Below are 24,414 nucleotides of genomic sequence, written 5' to 3' on the forward strand. Positions count from 1 at the left end.
ACAATAATATAGAACCTAATAAATGGGTAGGAGCCAGTTGAAATGTGAATTTTATGTGCTAGGTCTTCATTTTGGGCTGTTTCTTGTTGCTTTTTAGGGGCCTGTTCCTGCACTAGTATGCCATCTCTGACTTGTGTCTTGCCACCTTGTGGGGTGGCAGCTCAGATTAGAGCTGGTGTTGCTCAGAACTGGCTGGACCATGTGTTGAGGTGGGATCACATGTGTGATGTTCGCTTCCATAACCAAACTTAGGGTTCTGCTTAGGGATGGGAATGCCCAAGGGTAGTGTCTGCAGGATGGTTTGCAGTGGTTTAGGATGAAGAGCATGAGAGAGGATATAACCACTGACTGGCTTGCTAGTCCTGGGCTGTAGATGAGAAGGAGAACATAAGCACCAGGATGTTTATACATCAGTATAGGAACAGCAGGAGGAAGGGAGTTACTGTTCACATACTTAGAAACTTACATAGTGCCGGAGCCACATATTCTCTGTGTGTGCAGCTCCCAGTACGGTGGATGCCTTGAGGTGCCTTTTCACTAGTGCAAATTATAAAAATAACCCCAAAATTGGGTTTTACCATCCCCATTGCACCAAAGTTACAGATCTGGAAAAAATCTTAAGAGGTACAGGAATAATACCACTGTGGAGAAACTTTCTTACAGGGATGAACTCCAGGACGATCTCTTTGTTCTCCAAAAAAGTGACTTTATCCTGGTATGAATGTTTTGATAACTTATTAGCAGGGCACTCCTTGCTTTATTAGTGAGAGGGTGAGTGAAATCTAGTGGCTGAATGTGAAAGCAGAAAAGCATAAGCTCGCCGTGAGGTGGATGTTTTATGAATCAGCATAATTAATCTTGAAACAACATATCCAGAGAAGGCCTGAACCTGAGACTGAGCAACTACTGAGAGCTCCTCTCCGTGTCTGCAGGTGCGTGGGCTCAGCCTGGCTTGCAGTGCTGAGGGAGAGAGCAGTGATTCCCCGTTGACCTGACCGGTGCAGGAGTTGCGATCTTGGGTTAGCACAGCACCGGTGGGCACCGGCCGGTTCTCCCGCAGCCGCCGGGCCGTGCGCGGAGCCGCCTCCCGGTACGCGGGTTGTGGCCGGTGCGCCGGGCGCGGGGAGGATGCTCCAGCGGGACTCCCGCCGGCACCACCGCGTTGTGTAACGCAGCGCTCCCGCTCTCCGGGGCGCGGGACGGGAGAGAGGGACGCGGTGCGGCCGGTCCCGCCGGGCGGTCGCTGCTCCTCCTTCCTTCGCTCTCTCGCTCGCAGCGCATCCCGCACCGGGGGCCCGGCGGTGCCGCGGTGCGGGGGCGGGGCGCGGGCGGGGCGCGCATGCGGGCGGTGCCAGGCAGCGCGGCGGGCCGCGGAGCCACTCGCCCCCGCAGCACCGCTCGGCCAGGGACAGCTCCCGCCGGCGCACAGGTAACGCGCTCCCCCCGCGCCGCGCCCCGCTCCACCCGCGCCCCGCGGGGCTGCGGGGGGGGCCCGGCAGCTCACGCCGTCTCCCCCCCGCCCGTTGCTTGCTTGCAGCTCCGGGGCTGTGACAGCGCCGTCTCCCACCGCGGAGCAGGCAGCGGCGGCCGGCTCTGCCCGCCGGGCTCTCGGCTGAGGAGGGAGCGCGTCTTCCCGCAACTTCCCGGCGGTCGCAAGGCTCCGCGATGGAAGGGAAAGGTGGGTCGGGCGCAAGGGGTGCGGCGGCGAAAGGACCGCAGTGGCCGGGCTGGTGCGGGGCCGGGCGGCCGAGGCTGCCGCTGTGCTGGGGACATTGCAGCACCGGCGGGGAGCGGGCGGGAGGCGCGTCCCTGCCGATCCCGCGGGGTGCTCGGCCCGCTGCGTAGGGAGTGAGGGGAAGGAGTGGCTTTTTTTTTTTTTTTTAAATTAATTAATTTATTTATTTTCCTTTAGGGCGAGACAGATGTTAGTTGGTGATTTGTTTTCTTAATGCTAAGGATTTGCATAATATGAGGTCTGTCCCGTGTTTTTTTTTTTTTTTAGCCAGTCAGCAATGGAGAGGTTTTTAATAGATGAAAAGCATTTCATGATTAGAATGGGTTTTAAAAAAAATCTTTTTTCTTTTTTTCTGAAACGAGAACAGGGCTATAGAGCTCTACCCTCCTTACATTGCATATTTAACATATCAGAACATAATGATAGATTGAGAGAAATGCAATGAGTATTGTGCTGTTGAATTGTCCACCCTGGAAAGACGAGATCATTAAATATTGCCTGCCTAGCTTGTGTGTTTGCATACAGAGATACCTCATCCACGTATATCCCTTCAGGTTGAGCATATGTATTTTGTTTCCATCCATAGCTATGTAGTCCTGCATGCTTATTTACCTATCTACCTCTACAACTGCTTTGGAAATCCCACATTCAACTGGTACGTGAACTCAAAATCTGTACATGTTAATTGCCAATGAAATATTGATGATAAGTTAGTCCATGCAGGAGAAAGGCGAGTTGCCATTCCCTCTCAACATAGCTGCCAGTTCTCCTGTATAACACAAATCTGGTAGCTGTTTAATTGATAGCGATCAAGGCAATGGGACAATATGGACTACATTAATTCAAGGAAAATTATGGTAGACTTGTATAACACAACACTACATACCTTCCAGGGAGACGAGCAAGCTATATTTAAACCTCAGGTTTATTTTTGTAACTATCTTGTCAATCAAGGCTATAGTTCTCCTGTGTAGGAATATCTGATTATATGCTGATTAAGGAAGGAAGCTATTTCAATCATAAGGAGGCAGTATGTCCTATAAAGTACAGTTTCTTGTGGGCAGTGATCGATAGAATTACCAGGGCATGAGGACAGGTAAGTACCTCTTTAAAAAGTGTATCTGCAAAGACTTCACTTAAATTAAAAAACCCACAGCAGTCATGTTAGCCTTACATTTTTTTTTTTTTAATTATCCATGCTCTTTTCACAGTTAACCTGAGATGGGCCACCTTTGCCTTTTGAATGTCCCACTAGTACATGTCTTGATGTGAAACAAATGGACTGTGACTTTAATATAACACATTACGTGCCTTGTCATGCACTACACAAGCAGGCAAAAGGCTCTCTGTGGAACTTCTGATGGAACTCATGTAGCTGGAGGAGCTGTACGGGGGGCAGAAAGGAAACATCTGCAATAAAATAAGAAGGGTCCAGTGAGCTGGTGTCAGCACCCATAGCACTCCCAGAGAGACCATCACCCGATTCCCGTCTTGTGCAAACAGCAACTGTTATGGTGCAGTTGCTGCTGGAGTTGGCAACGAGCATCTGAATGAAGCAGCTTTTCAGGCCAATGATAATTGTGTTTATTAGTTGCAACATGGGCTCCACAGCAATCCATGCTTCCTTGTGCTTATCTTTGGTGGAGGAGATAGCAGGAGTGAGAAGACCCCAAGAGTCCCTACTCTGAGAATTTTGTGTGGTTTTCTGTTGCTAAAGATTTTCTTTCACAAGGTAGAGCTAGGGAGCAAATACTCTCTGGGTTTCCTCTATCTATGTAAAAAGAAGAGTTGTCAAGAGCAAACCCCGCAGAAATCAAGGCACCAAAATGGGACATGTTTGAAGCAGAGATGACCTGAATGGAAATATACGAGGAACTTTGGCATCTCAATGAAAAAATGAGAAGGCAGAAGCCTTCTCACGGCAGAGATCCAATTGTGTTGGCACTGAAGTAATTTTTGAAACTCACATGGTGTTGGAGAAGCATGAGAAGGCCTGTGGTGCACAGCTCTAGCAGACAAATTTTGTGTGCATGTATAGTGAGGCACAATGCAGGATGTCTCCCCCGAGGGAAGGTATGAGCCAGCCTAAACTCACGTTTTCATTTTTTATGACTAATCATAGATGGACTTGCAACTGCATTGCCTTACTAAGCACTTGTTTACGTTTTATTTTCATTACTAACCAGGCCTCTGCATTGCGAGTCCTATGTTATGAGCTTGCTGCTTTCATACAATGTTTCTCCAAAATCATCTTACTTTTAAATGCTTTTTCCTGCAATCTTTCTCCCACCCTTCCAGTCTTCCTTGGTGCAGATCTTAGAACATCTCAAACTCAGCGTTGTGCAGATACTGGGGAAGAGTGTGTGCTATATTAAGTAACATAGTCTGTTTAAGAAAACCTACCTTCTGGTCCCTGAATTCAGCTGTCCCTGATGACTGCTGTGGACATTTCTGCTTAGGATTTGCCATCTCAGTACAACTTAGTTGTCCAAATGTGGCTGATGCTTTGCAAAGCCTGCAGTCCTCTGTAAAAAATGGGCTAGAGAACCATCTCTGGTGCTGCCCAGAGCAGCCATAACTGATTTCACTGATTAGACTTATTCATGACTGTTGGGAGTAATCTGGACGAGGAAGAGGAGTTTAGAAGGTGGAAAGAAATTACTTCTGGCAACATAGGCCAGACAACATCAGACATACAGACTGTTTGTTAGATTGTGAGCTTTCTCTCTTGTGGGAGAGAGCAGGTTTCTCTGACTGGCCAAAGTCCAGTCAGAGGCAGTTAGTTTTCCCAGTTAAGAACATAGTAGTTATCTGAAGATGCATGTATCCCCTCTATGAAGCATATCAATCTTAAATCCTATCCAATGCCCTGTCCAAGTTTATATATACCTATCCCTTTTTTCCAGAACCTTCCTTATCTGCATATAAAAACCCTCCATTTGGTAAAATACAGTTAGATCACTTTAGCACCCACAGCTGGTGTCTCTGTGTGATTTGACCCCTGAGCTCGACCGGTACACCACCGGGCACAATGAGAGAAACTGCAACTCAGCTGTGAACCCACTGGTCCAGAGAAGACCCCAAGATCCCAAACTGTGTTACGTGACAGAGAGGGAAGAAGAATGTATTCTGGTTCTTATGCAGTGGGATGCAGGACTAAGGACTTTACTGTTAGGGCTGTAGCAGTTAAGAATGCAAACCAAGAGAGTTCTGATGTGGGCTGAGGAGGTGGTGCAGCCTGTGCCATCTTCCAACAGTCAAAGCTGGCTGGAGCTGAACATCTTTATCTCCTCACAGCTCCTAAAAGATAAATAGCACTCTCTGGAACTGCAATGTTACCAACGAATCTTGGTGGTCTAAAAGTAGCATTTGGCCTCATCTAACTTAGAGCTTCTTTAGTTTACTCTGTTCTGCACAATCACTGTCTCCAAACCTTTTCCCCAGGTAAGAAGCTTAAAAGTTGTAGCTGTTCCCAAAGCTCATTAGGCAATGGGGAAATGGAGGGCACTGTGGGTGAGAGCTCTGTTTTGCATCAGCCACCTGATCCCTGTTCTTGAATCTTACCACTACAGCAGTTACTGTAGGCTGCAGCAGTAAGCGATACCACACCAGGCATCCCAGAAGCTGGGCTTTGCCAAAGCTAACAGTAGTTAATGTGGAGGTTAAAGAATACCTGGTCTCTTGCCAGATTCTTCAGTCACAGCTAGAAAGATGCTTAGCAGAGGAAGGAATGTCATGCAGCGATGTTCAGACTCGGAGGCTGGGAAAGAAATCAGCCGAGCAAGAGTCAAGCTGCACAGTGTAGAATGTATCCCTGGGCTTCTGGATGGAGTAGAAAGGGACTGCAGGGCTTTCCTTGCTGCAGGGAGAACTCCTTTCCTCTGACTGTGCTATGCCCTTTTCTGTACTTCTGAAGACACAGGGAAATCCCTTTCTCCCTCACTGCCAGAAAACACATATTACTTTTCTCTTGTCTGAGGTGGGGATTGGGGTTTTGATGTGTCTGTCTTGTGTGGGGAGCAGGGGAAGGCTGTCTGCCTGAACCCTCTTCAGGGGCTCAGCCAGTTTTTGGTGCCCTCTAGTCTCCCTGAGAGTCAGTGCTGGGCACTGGTGGCTCTGGGGTAGTTGCATTGCCTTGGGTGCAGGGCAGGCTGCTGACAGAATAGGATCCATGCTGTTAGCTAGGAAATACAACAGGACTTGTTCTTGTCAGCTGGTCTACAGGGACAGCAAATCTAAAGCACGTTGTTGGCTGAGACATGAAGGTGCTCTTGTCAGTCCTCTGAGCCCTGGTCCTTCCCTGTTGGATAGTAACCTCAGGTTGGAGAGACATTCTTCAAGCAGTGGTTCTTTCCACAGGAAACCCATCCTTGTGCTCAGAAGGCTGTGGGGTAGCAGCCAGGGCACCTGACCTTATAGCTCTCTTCTACTGAGGGTCCCAAAGCAGCGGCCTTGGAGATGTCTCCAGATGACATGTCTGCAGTGTGACTGTCCTAGGCAGATGCTGCCACAGTAGTGCTACCTGAGTCATGTTCTCTTCTCAGTCATAAAGCTTGGAGCAGGAATTTTGCTTCTGTAGAAAAGGCACAATGCTGATGTTCATAGATGTGTCATGTTCAGGCCTTTAAGTGAGATCTTGTAAACCATCAGTAAGATCCCATTTACCTAGGGCACAGTTACTCTTCCTGGGACTGGCAAACTGGTCTGAGCTTTTTGCGTCTTGCTATCTTGTGGAATGGTCAATGTGGTTTGATCCATCCTTCCTCACTGGAGCTGCTCTGAAGCCTCCTTGTCCAACCCCAGAATTGTGGACCAGCTTTCTCTGTTCAGATGCTTGCACTGTCCTGTAAAGGACAGAATCTTCACCTTGAAGAACTTGTGATCAAAACCCAACAAGAGCCGAGGAGTGGTAGGATTGAAGACAGGCTTTGTGGACAAGGTGAGAGAGGGTGGCAAGTACGAACATGCAGTTCTAGAGATTGCTGTGCATTGTTCCCACCTTCATGGCTTTCTTCATTGATCAAAGAAAATATCTTAGAGATCCCAGCCGTGGTTCGTGTCCTGAAGTTGTTTAGAATGCTCACGTCAAAACGTATCTCATAATGCGTCTTCCTGACATGTCCTGTATTTGTTAGCGGTAAGTCTGCAGCATTTACTGTTGTATGTGTGTTGGAGTAATGCAGATTGCTTTGGTAAAGTCTGGGTCACACAATTCATGGTGCATACTTGTTTGTAATGGAAACAAAGTAGTGGCACAGTTACTTTTGCTATGAAACTGTTTACTTTGTTGGGGGAATACTTGCATTTCCGTCAGGATGGTCAGAGGCTTCTCTGAGCAGCACGTTTTCCATAGAGGAGGCAGCTCTGTGCTCTCAACCTTTCACAGAGATGTACCATGTGAGATCCAGGGCATATTAATGAAGCTAACAGTTCTCAAACTGGCTGCAAGTTTGAGGGTGTAAATAAATGGCATGATTTTTTTTTTTCAAGTCTTTCCCCTGTGCCATACGTTTCAATGTGGGTACCAGCTTTCTGTATAGCAGGGGAACACTTTAATTGCCTGACCTTAACACCTTATTCCCAAGGCTGGGGTGGGGTGCAGTGAAAGATTACTTTGGTCCTGTGCTTTAGACTGGATCTCTGCTGAAAGATGCAGAATGAGAGTGTAAAGCACTAAGCTAGCACTGCTTTCATGCTTTTCTTTAATGCATCCCAGGAAGAGAGAGAAATGTCTGTTCTTGTCACTTGAGAAATCATGTTAAACTCAACACAAATATGACTGTACTGGAAAGGCTCAAAGATGGTAAGAACTCAGGTTGCTATGAGGTACTTGCAAATGAGCAAACCTCGGCTATTTGCTGCCACCTAGAAGAGCAGATAATGGTCTAATACCTTTATTAACCATCATTTGGTAGCTGCTGAAATACGCTGGGTGGGCATCTTCAACTTCTGAATGAGAAGGGTGACCCGAGACTATCTGATGCTGGGGGAAGTAGACATGGTACCCAGAAAGTATGTGTGCCCTAATGGGCCTTGAAGGGAAAAGGAGGGAAAAGTAAGTGGCCATGCTCATGTTCCTTCATACCCACAAACCCACCATGTTACTAAAGAAAGGGGAAAGAGGACCCTAATACTAGTCTAAAATCTTATAAAAATTGGTGGAGGACTTGGTCATCTGGCTCTTATGAAAATACTCAAGAAACAAGTCCTCTAACCCACTTCCACAAGTTATGTGGGAGATGTGGATGTTGCTTTTGGGCTGAATGAAATGCTGGAGTAATTGAAAATATTTTGTTTGTTTGTTTGTTTTAATGCATTAAGTTGTTCTGATGTACCATTCATACATAGAGTGGCTGGAAGCATAATCTGTGGATACTTTGAGTAATGACTTGGATACAGCTGTTTCATCCTTATGTCATTTGGGGTCCAGTAATTTTAAAAAACCCTTGGTGTTTTTTTAGTGTGTGTTTTTTTTTTTTAAAGGGGCTTAGCTTACTGCAAGACTTTTCTCACCTGCTCTTATCTTTCCCTCTCTATCTACTCAGCTATTCAAACCCTGTCTGAATTGCATTCATTTCTAATGTGCCATAAAACTTGATATGCAAAAACTAGTTATTTAGGAAGAATTGCAGAAACTATTTTAGTCTGTGTCTTTTGACCTATAAACGAGGTAACATGATTAATTTTTACATGCAAAGCTTGGTGTTTATTAGCATGGTAAAAGGCAAACTGACAATGAAATATATTCCTGGTGGGCATAATAATTAATGCTTTCACTCAAAGTATAAAGGTTTTAATAATGCTGTTATACTAAAATGACTGAAGAAAGAGTTTACTATTTTCCTGTCAGTGATACAAGGATGTTTCCTTTTAATATATTGCTTATATCCCTGCTTTTTCAAAGTGTTCTTTATGCTCAAGAAGAGTACAAATCATCATTCCAATTCATTGAGTTTCTTCTCCCAGGTCTCAGGTTTGGATGAACCTTATGATTTGATACTTACGCAGGACACACATTGAAAGCTATGGCTTTTTTCTTCAGATTGAATTAAACTATTTATGGTGTCCTCATGTTTCAGTAGAGATCTTGTGGCTTGAGATGATGGCTGCTCAATAGAGTGCAGGAGCAATACTGCGGCGTGCCATGAGCCACGTGGCCGAGGGAGGGCTGTGTGTGCATCAGGATGTGTACTTTGAGAAGTAAGGCGTTTTTACTTGCTATTTTTAATAGCATGTGCAAAGCAAGAAATCAGGGAAGCATGGAATAGCATTTCTAATTTGGAAAACGGCTTTTCTTGAGCTATGCTTCTTCCTCTTGAGTTTCATCCCCCTGTTGGAGACTGGCTTAAGGCTGGCTTTATCTACCAACAGCCTTGAATAGGTAAGGTTAATTTGCTGAATGTAGCTACTTGGATTTTCTTCATAAATCCTCCAGAAGTGTTGAATGTTTTATTGGTATAATAAGGGAAAGTTGCCTTCCTTCTCAGTCACTGAGAATATATTATTAATGCAAAAACACTCTCCTGGCATTTAATGCTATCTCCAGAAGAGGCTGACAAGGATGAAGGCCTCTCCAGGAAGACTGAAGCCCATGTGGTAACTAAGTCTTTTATGCCATACTCATTCCAATGTAATGTGCCATCACTGTGTATTTTTCTCCCCAAATCCAGGCAGACAAGGTTATTGGTAGGATGGGCATGCTTAAGTGTTGGGATAGTCACTAATCAAGCAAACATTGAACTAGAAACCTTGAGGTATCTTTCAGCTGACTCTAGTCTCTGATATGACCCTACTGAGGAGCTTGAACTCTAAATCTGGTTCCAGGTTCTGTATCCTGCCTCTTCCTCCTCCCATTCACATACTAGTGTCTACTGTCTTCTCATTTCTGAGTGTTTATCGTTACTTGGTGTATTGAAGAGCACGATCCAGGTGTTGTGGCTATTGTTTAGCTGTTCTTTATTTGGAGTGGGGTGGAATTGCAGGTGTCTGTGCAGTTTGAAAGATCAAACCTGTATGAAATTCAGCAGGAGAATAAGCTTCTGCTTTGAAGGACAGCTCTCAGCATTTCATCCTTTATTGTTGTGTAGTTCTGAGCGTGCATTTTGGGGGAGCACTTCAGTGAGTATAAAACTTGTCTGACCTTCAGCTGAGAATATTCTGCAGCAGTGGTTTTAGAAACATATGGAACAAACGTAAAATATTCCACATATCCTGAATTACTGTTTCATCACAGATAGTATTATTTTGGGATTCAGTTTAGTTTTCTGAAACATTGTCTGGAAGACATAAGTATGAATTCATTCTCCACTTAAGAATCCTTGCACACGTTATGCTTGCTACGATGCAAAAATGTCCATTCCACTGTGACTTTAGAATAACACCAAATTCACTCTCAAATGCTAGTGACTCCACCATAAAGTGAGAGGGAAACAGCAGCAACACCAACAAAATGAGGAAAAATTTAGAATCCAGTACCTTGTAGTATATATAGAAAAAAAAAGTTAATTATAGATGAAGGAAGACTTGGATTTCCTATTTTGATACTAACAAACCATTGTAGCATAACTGGGTTGACAGTAGAATAAGCTTCCTTAGCAAGACCTGCTTTTTATAATATTTCCAGCTTATTTAATCTCTTTGAAGGCTGAATATGAGCTTTTGAGATATTTTTCTAGCCATGAATTCATATTCCCTTTTAGTATTGACCAGCGCTCCTGGTATTCTGAAACTGCCCTTTAACTGGTGCCATATGTTATCAAATAATTGCATTGACAAAGCCAGCTGTTAATTTTTAAACTTTTTATTCCTATCAGTGTGCCCCAGTGGAGAAATTTCATACTGCAAATTATAACCATTTTGTTGCAATATGAGAAGTGAGGGAGAAATCAGCAGAGAAGTTTAAGAATTACTGTCCTGAGTCTCCTCTTCCAGTTAAGATTTTCAACAAAGTTAGTGAAGCTGTTCTGGATTTGCACTTGTGTAGATAAATACATCATTTGGTCAGTAGGCAAAGGCCAGGTCTCTAATGCTTTACTGAACTGAAAACACAATGGAAATATTAGTGATTATATGGTGTAAGACCTATTTAAATGACGTTAGACCTCAATTATTAACCACTTAAGAAGTAGTAAAGGTTTTAGGAAGTAATTTTATATTGGTTCAAGGTGATACTAAAATAACAAACAGTTATGGCTTATTTTACTTTCTTCCTGTCACTTTGAAGGCAATTACCTTTATTGGTACAAATTATATCGCTTTGAGGGGTTTGTGTTAGCAACCGCTATTAAAATTGCTATATAGTATCTTCAAAAGTCAGAACATCCACCCCATCTTAAAAATGACTATGAATTACACGTCTAACAAGTGGCTTTATGCTGAGACATGTCTCTACCATTACCACTAAACATAGTGCCAGATATCTAGATTTATCTGTCAGTTTTATTTGTATGATTCATCTCTCAATAACATGCATTCCAGACTCTCTGACCTAAACTGTGTTTACAGTGCATTCCCCTCTCAAAAAAAACAAACATCCAAGGAACAGCAAGAGTCTGACTTTTTATTTGTTTGTTTAAAAAATAAATTAAAAAAATAATAAAAAAAGGCACTAGGGATGAATTTTCCATCTCCTTTGATTAGAAGTTTCCCAGAAATAGTGAGGATGAACCTGACATACTGAAGCATACAGCCGTGGGCAATATACAGAGACAAAGAACAGAATGTGTTTAAAATCTTAATTATTTATAGTAAGAAAATTATGGTTTTCATTAAATTGTCCCTTCTGTGGCACCACCCTAAGGTTGATGACAGAAATCCAAGTACAGAGTTTAGCCTTGTGTTCTACTGCCTGTGAAACTAAGAACAGGGAATTGAGGCTGATGCTGAGGTTTGCATGCATGGAGATCTTCTAGTGCAGGCAGTGCTCTGTGCTGTGCAAGTGAGCCAAATGGTAGGAATGTTCTGACTGATAGCCTCTTCTAGGCATACCACTGTACATATGAAAACACTGTTCTTTTTTTATTTAAAGGTTTTCAGGAACAGTGAATACAGAAGAGTATCACTGAATCTGAGCACTGTTAAAGCTGGCATCACCACCATTGAAGTGCATTTATGGTCATGTGGAGTATGAGTTTATATTCAGTAGGCAAGGCTAGTGTATAGCTAGCTGCCTTGCTACTCTTGTATTCCTGGAGTCATCTTTATCACCCAGAAGCTGCGCAGTAATTTGGTAATCCAAACCAAACAGAGTATGTCCTGGATGCAGCTCCAACTGATCTTGAAAGTAGCTTGGTGGGCTATTGGCTTGGAGAATATTAAGACCATGTAGGTAGAAGTGTCTCACTTCTGTCTCTCCCTTGTACCCTGATATCAGCTCTGAAAGTTGGGCTTTGGCTTGGAGCCCTGGCTGTGGCAGCCAGCAGGTGTGCTTGGTGCTTAGCCCTTCATCCTGGCTACTCAGATGTGTGAAGACTTTGTCTTCTGTCATTTTCCTTGCCTATGGACAGCCCCTCTCCTTAGTATCAGGTCTTGAGTCTCAGGAGGAGTCCGTGATCTAGCAAAAGATAATGTTTGACACTTTGGGCTGTTGTCTGCCTGTCAGGAACACTGAAGGAAGCATCTATCTCTTCTCCCTCTTGTTTGCAGTGGAACTGCCTAAAAATCAGGTTTTTTATTTTGCAGAAAATCCCATTTTCTGAAGTTTCTCTGCTGAACTGGATTGAGCCTAGTATTTTTCTTACCATTTGGGCCCCTCAAGAGCTTCCTGGACCCTGCACTTTCTGATGGATCCCATCTTGGATTCATGAAAGTTTGTCAACACCTATGGTGGTATGAACAGCACACCTGAGAGCAGAAACTCATGTTTTCAAGCTAAACAACTTCACTGTGTACTGTTCTTGTAAGGAGGTATCACAGTAGCCAACTCTTACTGATTTCTGAGGGATTGTGGATTTCATGGGATGCTTTTAAGGCCTTTTCACATGGAGGTACATAGGGACTATAAAGCTTTATCAGTGCTTTTAGCTCTTGTACTGTTTCTCTAATCAACCTTGTAGCTATTCCATCTATTGAAGCATGGAGGTTAAGTTGATGGGAAAAATAGTTGTTTCTAAGTTTCCATTTTAACTTCCTTTCTAAAAGAAAAACAGTGATGTTTGCCAGAAAGGAGAGCCACATTGTCAGGAAATCTTGTGTATTCTTGTCTCCAAAAATACTGTACATCAGTCCTAAGTAACATGTTTTGGTTTGAAATTGTTTTGAAATAATTTCTTTGGGGAATAACACTGCTATTAGTTATATTATTGTTATGGTTATATATAGATAGATATACACACTCTCTATATAATATATATAAAAATATATAAATAATAAAGTTATATTATTGTTATTAATTCTGTTAACAAACAGTGATGTTTCACTGAAAACTTTAAAACTTATTTTTTCTCTAGGAAAAAGCAACAGCACTGGTCACTAAACTGCAGGTGTTACAATTTACTATATCAAGTATTTCTGTGCAGAAGATGTCAGCTACAAATGTTTTGCCTATTCTTTGCCAATGGTTATTGGCTCAAATGTCGTGCAAGGCCATGTGAAACTGTTTAGTTCCATGAAGAACTGACCTCATCTGGATGGATTATCTTGTAGCTTTACCAAAAAAAAGCATCATTCAAACCAGACTGCACTGTCTTGTTTTATGAACTATATGGCTTTCACCCCATGTCCCAGAATAGCCCCAGTTGGCACTGATAGCTATGAACTACGTATATTTATAGTGATGCTGCATGGTACCAGAAATAGTGACCAAAGTGGCTATCAGCCAATGGCTGCTGAATGCCCTGAGAATAATGATGGAGCAATGAGAAATATCAAAGCATGGGCAGTGGAGTCGCTTGATATAAGACAAGCCTGGATGGATCTGGTATTGCATCTTTCTTTTTTGCTGAAAGGCATACTGGACTGTCAAATCTGTTCCTAGAGGGGCTAGTTACAGCTACATAAGGCAATAAATCACTTCCTGCTCCTCTGGAAAAGAAACCCCTTGGCTCTCAGCTCAACTCCTGCTGGCAAAAAAGTGTGGGGATGGAGAGCCAGAGTTTCATGTGGCTGTGCCAAGTCCAATATACCAGCTTGTAAATCACCTGGGTCTAGCCCCTTGTGTCTGTATGCTGTAGTGGGAGGATGGCTACAGAAACCTGCTTAGTGGAGTTACTGTGCATGGGGGCTGTGTGTCTGTGTGGCTCTGTACTTTACGTTACATGGGAGGCTGGTGCCTCGAAAGTATGTATTTGAGTGTGTCCTTGGGTTGAAGTCTTCATTACCTTGGTAGGAGTTTTATTAGGAACCCAGTATGGCTTTAGTGCCTTACCCTACTGATCTGAGACCTTGCATGGGTAGCATTTGCATTTTGGGAGTGACTGGATCACAGAACCACAGGATGTTCTGAGTTGGAAGCAACCCACAAGGATCATCGAGTCCAAAGCTTATAGGGGGATTGAACCCACAACCTTGGCATTGATATCACCACGCTCCAACCAGCTGAGCTAATCTCAGGGTTATCCTGGAGGTGATGGTGTGTTGTTGCCCTGAGAGCTCAGGGAGCCTTGGAAGGAGGGCTTGTTGGTGATAAGGAAGAGGACAGTACAGAGCAGCATAACTCCTCAGTTAAATCCTAATTGTGAATTTTCATGTGTTGAAATTGATTTTAAATCCTCTGTGTTGCTGAATGGAATGAACATGCTGGGTAATGCAGCCCTGAAAGCAAGGCACTGATATTTTGTTTTCTCCTGTTAATCCAGAAGTTTTGGAACCATTTTACTACTAAAGTATATGTTAACATCTAGCTTAGTGGGGTGGTATTAGCTTTCCTCTCTATCTTTTTCTGAAGTTCACAGCTTAAAGGTGCTCCTGAAACATCTCAGATGACTTTAACTGAAGACGTGCATCCCATTCTAGCTGCCATCTTGACTAGAAAAGGTGAAGTTTACTAGGGTTTTTTTGGATTATGAATCCTAATAGTTTTTCTGCACTTCAGCAATAAATAAAACAGCAGTGTTTAATAATAGCAGGTAAGATCATAGTGTCAGGCCTGGAGGGATGCTTTAGTGCTGCAGCAGCCTAAATGGTGGTCAAAGATTATAGAAAGATGAAAGTACATCTGACCTGTTTGGCAAGATAGACAAGAACACAAGGAAAACCTCTGTTCCATTTTTTTTTTTCCTCCTCTTGGTGATTACTATTGTAGCATCACTGTATTGTGTTGCATCTATGTTTTTTGTTTTTTCCCTCCAGCTGTTGTGAGGCCCTGTGTGTGTTTAAGCATTATTCTGATGTTGGTCTGATATGGTGATGTCCCTTCTTTGCCTCAGCTCTAATCTTGTTCTTAGTAAAGATAGTGATGCAGAAGACACTAGAAAAGCATGGGGTCTGAGAAGTGTTTCTGTAAGTCTGCTGTATTCCATAGGCTGGTCTGTGTACCTGTATCCCAGAGGGACATCATTACAGAAACACAGATGAAGGGACTGATGTTACAGTCTACACGATTGTCCCTTTTTTGTTACAATTGCTAATCACCTGGCATTTCATAACATCTTTTTCTCCTTCGGGGCTGTCAGCTCCAATACCTGCTGTACCATCTTGCAGTGATTGGGGTGGCAGAAGATTGCGATCCCATAATTGCTTTATAGTTGGTTTGCTGTGAGCCTGGTGGATGAAAATTACCTTGAATGGTAAATGAAGTTACAAGTGCATGTGATCGAATGCTGGTGTGCGTCACTGCCCTCTTCGCATTTTGTGCTGCATGTGTAACGTTTCCATTAACTGAGACTGAAGGACTTGTTCATTTGTTTGCACCATTTTGCAGGGTACACTAGACTTCTGTGTAAAAGATAGTATTAATTTTTTTCCCGCTAATAAGATCTATTGATAGGTCCACTTCCTAGTGGGACTGAAATCCTTCAGTGTAAGAGATTTTTGTTACCTGAAACATTCTGTACTTTTAAATGTCAGAGAATCTTTATAAAGCTATGAAAATGTTATGAATCGTGTGTATAATCCAACTCTTAATTTTAAAATCTACACATTTTATAAAATTATTATGGTGGTCTTATTTTAAGTTTAAAATAGTGTAGTTGGTTTGGTGTAATCTGCAAAGTTTCCATGCAGAGTAAATCTAATTTTTCATGCGGAAAAAGATCTTCAAAGACAAATATTTGCAGTAATAGAAAAGGCAACGTAGTGAAATGATGTTAAAGAATATTATTCTTTGGATAATTGTTTCCTTTTTTTTCTTTATGGCTCATTACTGGAGGAAGATATCCAGGGCTGTGTGTGGGTGTGTGTGCTTCTAACAGGTGGCTAGTTTTAATCACCTTTCCATGAGGGGAGGGGATTAGGAATTTTGAATGATAGGTTTGGGAGTGAATTTTTATTGTTTGAAGTCTCTCAGGTACTAGTTAGCCTGGTTTTGTGGGTGATGGATGCATTTGGGACTATTCCAGAGAGATCAAAGAGTCCATGTCACCAAACCATGCTGAGAGCCCACCACTAGTTAGTTAGTTACATTGAAGTGTACATTTGCCATTGAGGAACAAGGAACTCAAACCAATAAGCACTTGTATCAGTGGGTGCTTTTCCTGTGTTTGCCTTGTCATGTTCCCTTTGAGTTCTGCTGTCACACCTGTCCTGGCATACCTACCTGTGCCAGCAGCAGAACTGGCACAACTCAAGTCAACATCTCAGGTACTTAATGCATTTTACACTGCTGGTGTTTAAGCAAAGGTAAAGCCTCTAATGCTCTGTACATGATATTCTGTTTGAATAATGTAACCATTTCACCAATGCAAGGTAGAACCCCAAGAAATCTTTCCTAAAAATGGAACATTTTATTCTGTTGCAAAGCCCAATCAGGAACAAGCAATGTCAGCTCCTTATGGTGTAAGAGCACATTTAGGGTAATGCAGCTCACCTTGTATACTCAGCAACTGTCTCAAAAGTCAATTAGAAATATTAACAAAGGCAAAACCTTTCAGGTCTGGTATAGAATTGAATAAGATTTTAAAGACCCATCTCCTGAAAAGTTCAAATGTTTCAGTACTAGCAGCTGTCCAGAGTAAGAAAAGATGGAATAGGAAATTTGTGGGACATTAAGTCAATTCACATTAAATTGCTTTGTTTTGATAATTCTGTTCAAAAGCAGCTCAGCATCTCAAGGATGTTCAGGTGACATATGTTTATATGACATGTAATGTTTTGCCAAAAGAAGTGAAAAGCTTCATTCTCATTGACTTCAATATTTTTTCCTAATGACACGTGGCTTCTGGAGCTGAGTCTGGCAGCTGGATTCCGTTCCGTCCTCCCCTCAAATCAGTCTGCCTGGTGAAACATACAGCCTTTGTAACATACAACACTAAATTGTTGCACAGCTCTTTGCATTCATGGCTATCAGTGCTACAAAAAGGAAACCGAAGAGCTTTATCAGTGTTACAAAGGAAAATGAGGCACAGAGTAGAAGTAACTTGCTCAAGGTCACCCTTGAAAATGCTAGGATAACTGTCATTCTAGGACAGGAATAAAACATCTTTTCCATGATACTCTGAGCTAGAACATCAGAAAATTCGTATCTTTAATGATTGACAGGGAGACTCCTTATTGCAATGTGAAAGATGTAGTTCTCCAGGGATTTTTCCCTGAATAAGAGAATGGGGCTGTGAACCGCAAGTTAGAAGCAGTGTGTTAGTAGGGAAAGGCAGCTGAATTTATTAGAAGTATTCTTCAACTATTTTTGGGTTAGTTGAAGGTGTCAGGACATTCTTATTTGGCCCTGTATGATACTTCACTGCAGTAACCCTGATGAGGCTGTCTCATTGTCGGTAAATGCAGGGTTGTTCTTGCATAATTGGAGGGTTGGGGTGGGGGTAGAGATCCAAAAGACAATTCTCAATAATGGTAATACAGAAAGTCTGAGGGTTTGTTGAGGAAGCATCTGTGGACCTGGTTCATAAGCAGATGTTTTCTCTGAGTGGAGATTTTATTGCCCTCCTTTGGTGTAAAGAAATAGAACAGCAGCAAGTTCGCACATGCTTCTAGCACTTGTGATTCCTGGGGTTTAGGGGCTTGGAAGAAATGTTTTCTGCTATTGACCCAGTTATGTAAATATCTCAGTGTATATAGAAAGAGATTACAGGATGCAGCTCTTAGTCTTAAATGAAGATTTTTCTTGAGTTAAGAGAAAACTGGGTCTCTAGGGTGTTCAATTTCTTCCTCTACCTGCAGCATCCTGACCATTCCCCTAGGCGTACTGTGGTCCTTATAAACTGGAGTTCAGTACCTGCAAAGGTTTTGACTGCCTCCAAGCATCAACCTGCCCAAAGGAGTAACAGTAACACAAAAGAGGAGTACTCTGAGGACAGAGCTATCTATGCCTTTGGTCAGGGTGGCAAACATGGAAGTTGTGCTTTTGGAGGCATAACCCATCCTTCAAAGCCAGCCTTTGAATTGCGACTTCAAAACCAACCTACCTGCTGGAAAATGGTTACATAATGCAGACTTGAATGTGTATTTTTCCCAGAGATGGGGGTGACCTGCTCAGTGATTGAGAGATGAGTACATGTTCATTAGGATGTGCTTTTCGATAGGTGGGACCTGGCATCCCAAGAAATTAGTAGAAAGGGATACCAGAACTATGTATATGTAGGTGATACTGCTATCTGTTATGGAAAAGGATTTATCAAATTACAGTGTTTATTTCTGTAGCCTACACATAAGGATATACTTGGCAAAAAGATAATACAGCTTTCCTGGTCCCCCAGTTTTTTTGAAGTTTAGTGGTCTGTACTTGGCTGCTCTGTAAGTGTATTGGACTGTGGCAACCCCCCATTGCTTGTGGGAGTACCTGGTTGGGAAGCTCTCCAGCAAAGGTTGGGGTGTGCAGATGGAGAGTGGCATGCTGGGTGGGTTCTGGAGTTGTCTAGCTCTTGGTTAGGTGAGAACTGGATGCAGGGCCATGCTGGGGGGGGCCTCCTCCGAGGTCTGCAGCCCTGCTGAGACAAACCCAGGCTGATGTGTAGAGCCTTGGGAGAAAAGCTATCAAAAGTGTCAGCTCTGTGATATGTGCTCTGTGACAGGAGAATTGTGCTTCTATTGCTGCCTTGCACTGTACCAGCACTGCTTCTGGAAAGCTGTTTAACCGTGTAGAGACTGACTTAATCTCTGGCCCTGGGTGAATGGCAGAAAAGAGGGTGCCAGCACTCGCAGTCACTGAGTACCAGCATTACAGACTAGCTTGCTGCTGCACTTCATCCCTGTGCTTATTTTTGAATAGGAAACACTACGTATAGCTATTTATACATTTATATATTTATACATTTGCCAGGCCTTTTCTGAAGCTCAAGCAACAAGACATTAATAGATGTTTCAAGAAATCACTTCCTCTGTTGGTTACTTGGGTTTATTGATTTATTTTGAACTACTACTTATTAGCATATTATGTGGAAGGATTATATTGAGAAATATCTAGGAAATAGGCATGATAACCCAAACCTTTACTCATCTGTAGGCTGTCCTGCTCACTATCATGCCAGGCAGTAGCAGGGATGCCCAGTGGGGCAGGGACACAGACATTTGGTATCCCTATCTGTCCAGCCCAGGAGAATTTATTCCCTACTCTGGCTTTATCAAGATGCTGGGAGAGCCAGAGCTCTTCGGATGTTTCAGGGAGACCTGGAGGTCAGTGACCAAAACCAAGCTGAGTTGAGGGTTGTAACCAGTAGAAGGGGCATCTCCTTTGGTGACGACCTGCAGCTCCTCACAGAGCAGCAGTGCTCTCTGTGCCTGGGGCTTTCCTACTCTCTCCCTGCCTAAGAGAAGAAACATCAGCAGATACACCCGAGTATCCTGAGGCATTCCCAGTGAGCTGTTGTTACAATGTACTTGGTTTGAATGCACAAGGAAGAGAGATCAAGTTTGGTTGCAAGGGGCAGGAACGACTCTTGATTTTTTATTGCAGGGATTTGAGTGTGAGGTCAAATAGATAAGACTTAATGGCACACAAGCCATTGCACACAAGTTAATGGCAGACTAGACAAATTTAAAACCCCCATATATTTGATGCTGTGTAGCTTGAGCAGTTCACAAGCAACTTGGATGCATTTGGCCAGCAGAGTTTTAGTGATGACTTTCTATCCACTCTTGAGATAACTGGAGAAAGAACAGCATCAAATCCCTACCCTGAGTCTGAATTGCCTAAGATTTGTATGCACATATCTTGGATCCTTCTTGGGTGCCTCAGAGAAGCTAAATGAATAATGTACATCCTTGAGGAGAGAGGCACTAATTGTTTAGGAATAACCCTTGCTAAGGCAAATATATTTTTAGTAGAGTCTCAAATGTCTGCCTCTGCAAGCAATTTGCCTGAGACACCCTTATGGGCAGGTGCTGAGCTCCAGTAATTCTTTTGTGTGGTTATGATGAGACTACTTAGGTCTGCTGCAATATGCAGTACAATGTGGCCAAAGAAATTACAAAATCATTGTTTGTCCTACAGAATATGGATCTGTGAAAGCCTATTTTCTGGCAAGGCACTTTGGAGAAGTTTTAATGTGGATCTGAGTATTGTCTTGGCATCGTTTGTGTGTTTATGCTTTTGCACCCCACAGAGTCTCGTTTGTCAAACAAATTATTGCCCCATGGGTGACTGTTTAGAAAGTGAAGTCATCCCTGAGTGGTCAGTACAGCCCAAGCTGCCCTGAAAGAGGAGAAAAATGTCCTCATTCTTGCATGCTTCTGAGTTTCTTCTCCTCAAACCTTGTTTTGTGCTCTTCTGGGAAGTCCTAGAGGCTATGGTGTAGCATTATTGATGGTGACAGCTAGGCTTTCTTCAGAAGAAGGGAAAATGATATTTTAATTGATTTGTTAATTGCAGATCGGGGTCAAACACTGTGGAAAAGTAATTTGGCTTATCTTGATCTGTTTTCATATTGGGTGTGTCTGTTCCAGCATTCCTTAGCTGTTGGTACCCCTGTGCTATGCAATGGACAGTGGCTTTGGGGAAGGAAACAAGCTGGGAGTGTGTGTGGTCAGCGCCCATTGCCAATGGAGCACATGGTACCTGCCCTGGCAAGAGGTCATGACCTTCAGTGTTTGGTGGCTGCTGCTCAGATAGGCTTTGCCCAGTGCAGGATTCACACATTTCCAAGGTGTTGTTTAAAGGACTTTCATTACCAGGCATAGGTGTTGCTAAGCCTGGGGTGCTCTGGTGTCAGGACAGGCAAGTGCTGTGTAGCTGTAGAGAGAAATAGAGAAGGGGGATGGGGAAAAGTGATCAACTGATTCTCTGGTTTGAACTCACCAAATAAGCCTGAAATCTATTTTATTCTGCTCTGAAAGAATAATTTTCTTGTCTGGGAATTAACATGACTGTGATGCTAATCTAGCACCATAAATGGGATTGAGGCTGTGATGTTCTCTGCCCTGGAGAGTCACTGCCTCAGAAATCTGCTGGGGCTCTGCAGTTGTCACTTCCACATTGTATCTGCATCCTCAGCCTCATCAGTGTTTCAGTTTGAAACAGCACAGGCTTTTGATCATAAACTATTTTACTTTCAGGACAACATGAAGGAAAGGATGTTATGCTTTGCTTAGAGGAGGGGAGAGAGAGTCTATGGCTTTTGTATATGTGTTTTTGCAGCACACTGAGCCCAAGCCTTCTAACTTAATGGGACAGATTTGCAAATTCACACCTGCAGATTTTGCCTTCCCAGCCGGAGAGCAGCCCGCACCTGCTTCATCTCGCCTGAGAGACCAGCAGCTCAGATCTATAGATAGTTTACTCTCTCTGGTAATAAACAAATGCCTCATCCTGCAGCACGGACCTCCTTTAGGGGGTAGTAAGGCTCCCCCATCAGGTGAACAAGGGCCAGAAACAAAACCCTGCCCATCTCTACTGCAGATACTGTCACAGCAGAAGTGCAGTGGAACATGTATAAGACACTGTTGCTGTCTAAGCCCACATATCTCCAGACTGTCAAGAAAGTAGGTTTTTGGTTGATTGGGGTTTTTTTTGTTTGTTTGTTTTCCTACACGTGCCCACATGTAAGGCATCAAGGAGCTGTACTGTGCAGCTGCCCATAAGTCTGGCCTTGTTTCTGCTTCTTCCTAACAGTGGTTCGTGCATTGCATTTTACTCTGAGATGAGTAGCTCAGGCTCCCATAACCATGGAAACCTGGTTTGTCTTACTTAATAGCTTCAACTGAACTTTACATCTGTCTACCTGGGAAAAGGAAGGCTGCAAGCTACAGGTTAGTTGTGCACACCTCTGGAGATGCTAAAGCCCTTGAACACCTCTAGCAGCATCCTGGCCCACCAGAATGAAGCAGCAACGCTGAGATAATACTTGAGGGACTTATAAGCCAGGCAGGAGGGGAAAACAGGGAATGAAGGAAGCCTCTCCTGAGGCAGGAAGGTGTTATGAAGCTGCATAATAAGTTGCTGCATAATAAGTTGCTGCATTCTGGTTGTCTTGCTCTGTGTTTATTGGCTAGACATGTTGGGCATGTGGAGCTTTCTGTTGTGACTTTAAAGATTTAAAAAGATGTTTTCCATTTTAAGTTAGAAACCCTTTAAACAGCTTGTAACAGAGAAGGAAATCAGGGTATAAGCTCATGAGCATAACATAAGCTTTGAGTTGGGATAAGTGCCTCTCTTTGGTAACAGCATGGCTTCACACAGGCTTTCACTTGATTATTGGAAGAATAGCTGCTGATAAATGTTTCTCATAGCTCTAAACTGGTGCTAGCTGTGCTGCCAGACTGGTTAACGTGGGGAGAAGTGTTTTTAAACAGGCTTAATTCAAGGGGGTTTATTCTGCTGTATTTCTGCATAGATATGCCTGTGTTCCCAATGGGCTGTGATTTAAACTTTCCTCTTCGACACTTTCCTCTTTGAAGAACAGGTACAGCTCTGGACTTCAGGCTCCCAGTAGAAGCCCTGATGGCTGCCAGCCTGTCAGAATAGGCATCGCATGAGCTGCCAGAGCTGTGCTCCTTTCCTGATGTGAGGAGTCCTGTGTCTGTGTTTCCTGTTGGGAGTGGGCTTGGTGCAAGCTTTTGGAAGCATGTGGAAAAGTGTTGCCCACACCAGGGAGGTGCTTGGTGCAGGGATCAGTGCCAGGACTCTCTGTAAACTGGTGCCAGAAGCAAAAATAGAAATAATGGTGTCCACTGGCAAGTCACAGCCCCAGTGTGTCCATCTGTGAAATGGAGGTCATAATATTTCACTGTGGATGCCTTAAAGGCTTACTTAGTGTTTATGAAATGTTCTGAACTTTGGATGATGCCTGCTGTAGAGGGCATTTACAATGGTCCCCAAATATCTTTGTTGGCAAAGCAGGTACATGAGAACACTAGCATCTTCCCAGTGTATAGAATACAGAGATGCTGGTATTGCTTGCAAGTTAAAAATCAGATGCTTCTAAACCAAACCTTTAATATTAATTTGACAGTTATGACCCGCAGGTATGTTGTAAGAATGAAGTAAAAGAAAACCATAGCAGGTAATATCTAGTAAAATTCTGGGTTGAGGATAGTGCCTGAACAACAAAAGCTGCTTGGGAAATTCTTCACACTTCTTAATGTAACTTAATATATATTCTTAATAACAGCTTAATATAGCTGTTGATCTTAGCACATCTAAGCACAGAGCCACTGTTCTGTGTGATGGATCCACATTTCTTCGCGGACATGACAAGCATAAATCTCTGCTTTCTCCATAGCAGCCTGGCTTTCATGCCAGTTGCTGCAGTGTTAGAAGACTGGGCCAGATCAAGGAGCCAGTATTCCAAACTTGGCCTCTCAGTGGGGACTCTGGCCAGCACAACCATGCAAGATGTAGTCTTATAATAACAATATGCTTCACAGAAACAGTTCTTAGTTATCTGGCTCCTTGAGTGTCTGGTGAGCACAGAAACAAATGTTTGTCTCTTGCCTGCAAAATCCAAGATCTTGGGAATTGATCCTACCTGTGTGCATCCACATATAGAGCAACTGCTACAGGTTATTTTACTGGCAGTTAAAAATCAATGGTTTTTTCCCCATAGCTTTTTTGCTATTATAGGTGCTTCCCCACTCCTTGTTTACACAGAGCGAAATGATCTGGATACCTGGATAGCCCCATCTGTTCAGGGTACTAGTCTCTATTTCCAACCCAGACCTGAGAAACTTTTTCCTCAAGTAAATTTAATCAAGATTGCTTCTTCTAATTAAGCTTCAATTAAAATACATTTATGACCAAAAAAGCCCCTTTTTAAAAAGAGCCAGCTGGGAGCAATTTTTTTCCTATAGGAGTTTCTGGGAGTCAGTGGTTCCAGATGTTGGTTGTGTCAAATGTCAGAAGTGCACCAGAAGTACACTGAGCTGTTTCAGTACTGTTAGGTGGTACCCCAAATTGCTCCAGGAATGTAGTTTTGCCCTCTTGTACTAGAGATTTCTCTGGCAGTACAGAACAGCAGCTCTGTTTGTCCAGAGACAGTGGACCAGAATAAATACACTCTGTGCATTTTTTTATGTGTGCTTATGTGTGTACACATATGTACAAAAAAATGCACATGCTTATTAACTACAACACTGTTTACCACACTGCTTATGCAACTGATAGGATGTAGAGATGGCACATGTTACCTGAAATATCT

At 43.1% G+C, this 24,414-nt stretch overlaps 1 protein-coding gene across 1 annotated transcript in view; it reads left to right on the forward strand.

The window, feature by feature from the left end:
- Nucleotides 1-1,337: 1,337 nt before the first annotated feature.
- Nucleotides 1,338-24,414, forward strand: part of FGF12 (fibroblast growth factor 12) — a 226,962-nt gene continuing 203,885 nt past the window's right edge. The window contains exons 1-2 of the mRNA XM_050308571.1: nt 1,338-1,429; nt 1,538-1,678. Of these exons, the coding sequence (XP_050164528.1) occupies nt 1,666-1,678 (13 nt within the window). The 5' untranslated portion in view covers nt 1,338-1,429; nt 1,538-1,665. The remainder of the gene's footprint in view (nt 1,430-1,537; nt 1,679-24,414) is intronic.

This window comes from Myiozetetes cayanensis, unplaced genomic scaffold (genome assembly GCF_022539395.1).
Source record: "Myiozetetes cayanensis isolate MyiCay16 unplaced genomic scaffold, myiCay2020 scf13, whole genome shotgun sequence".
In the NCBI taxonomy this organism is placed as follows: domain Eukaryota; kingdom Metazoa; phylum Chordata; class Aves; order Passeriformes; family Tyrannidae; genus Myiozetetes; species Myiozetetes cayanensis.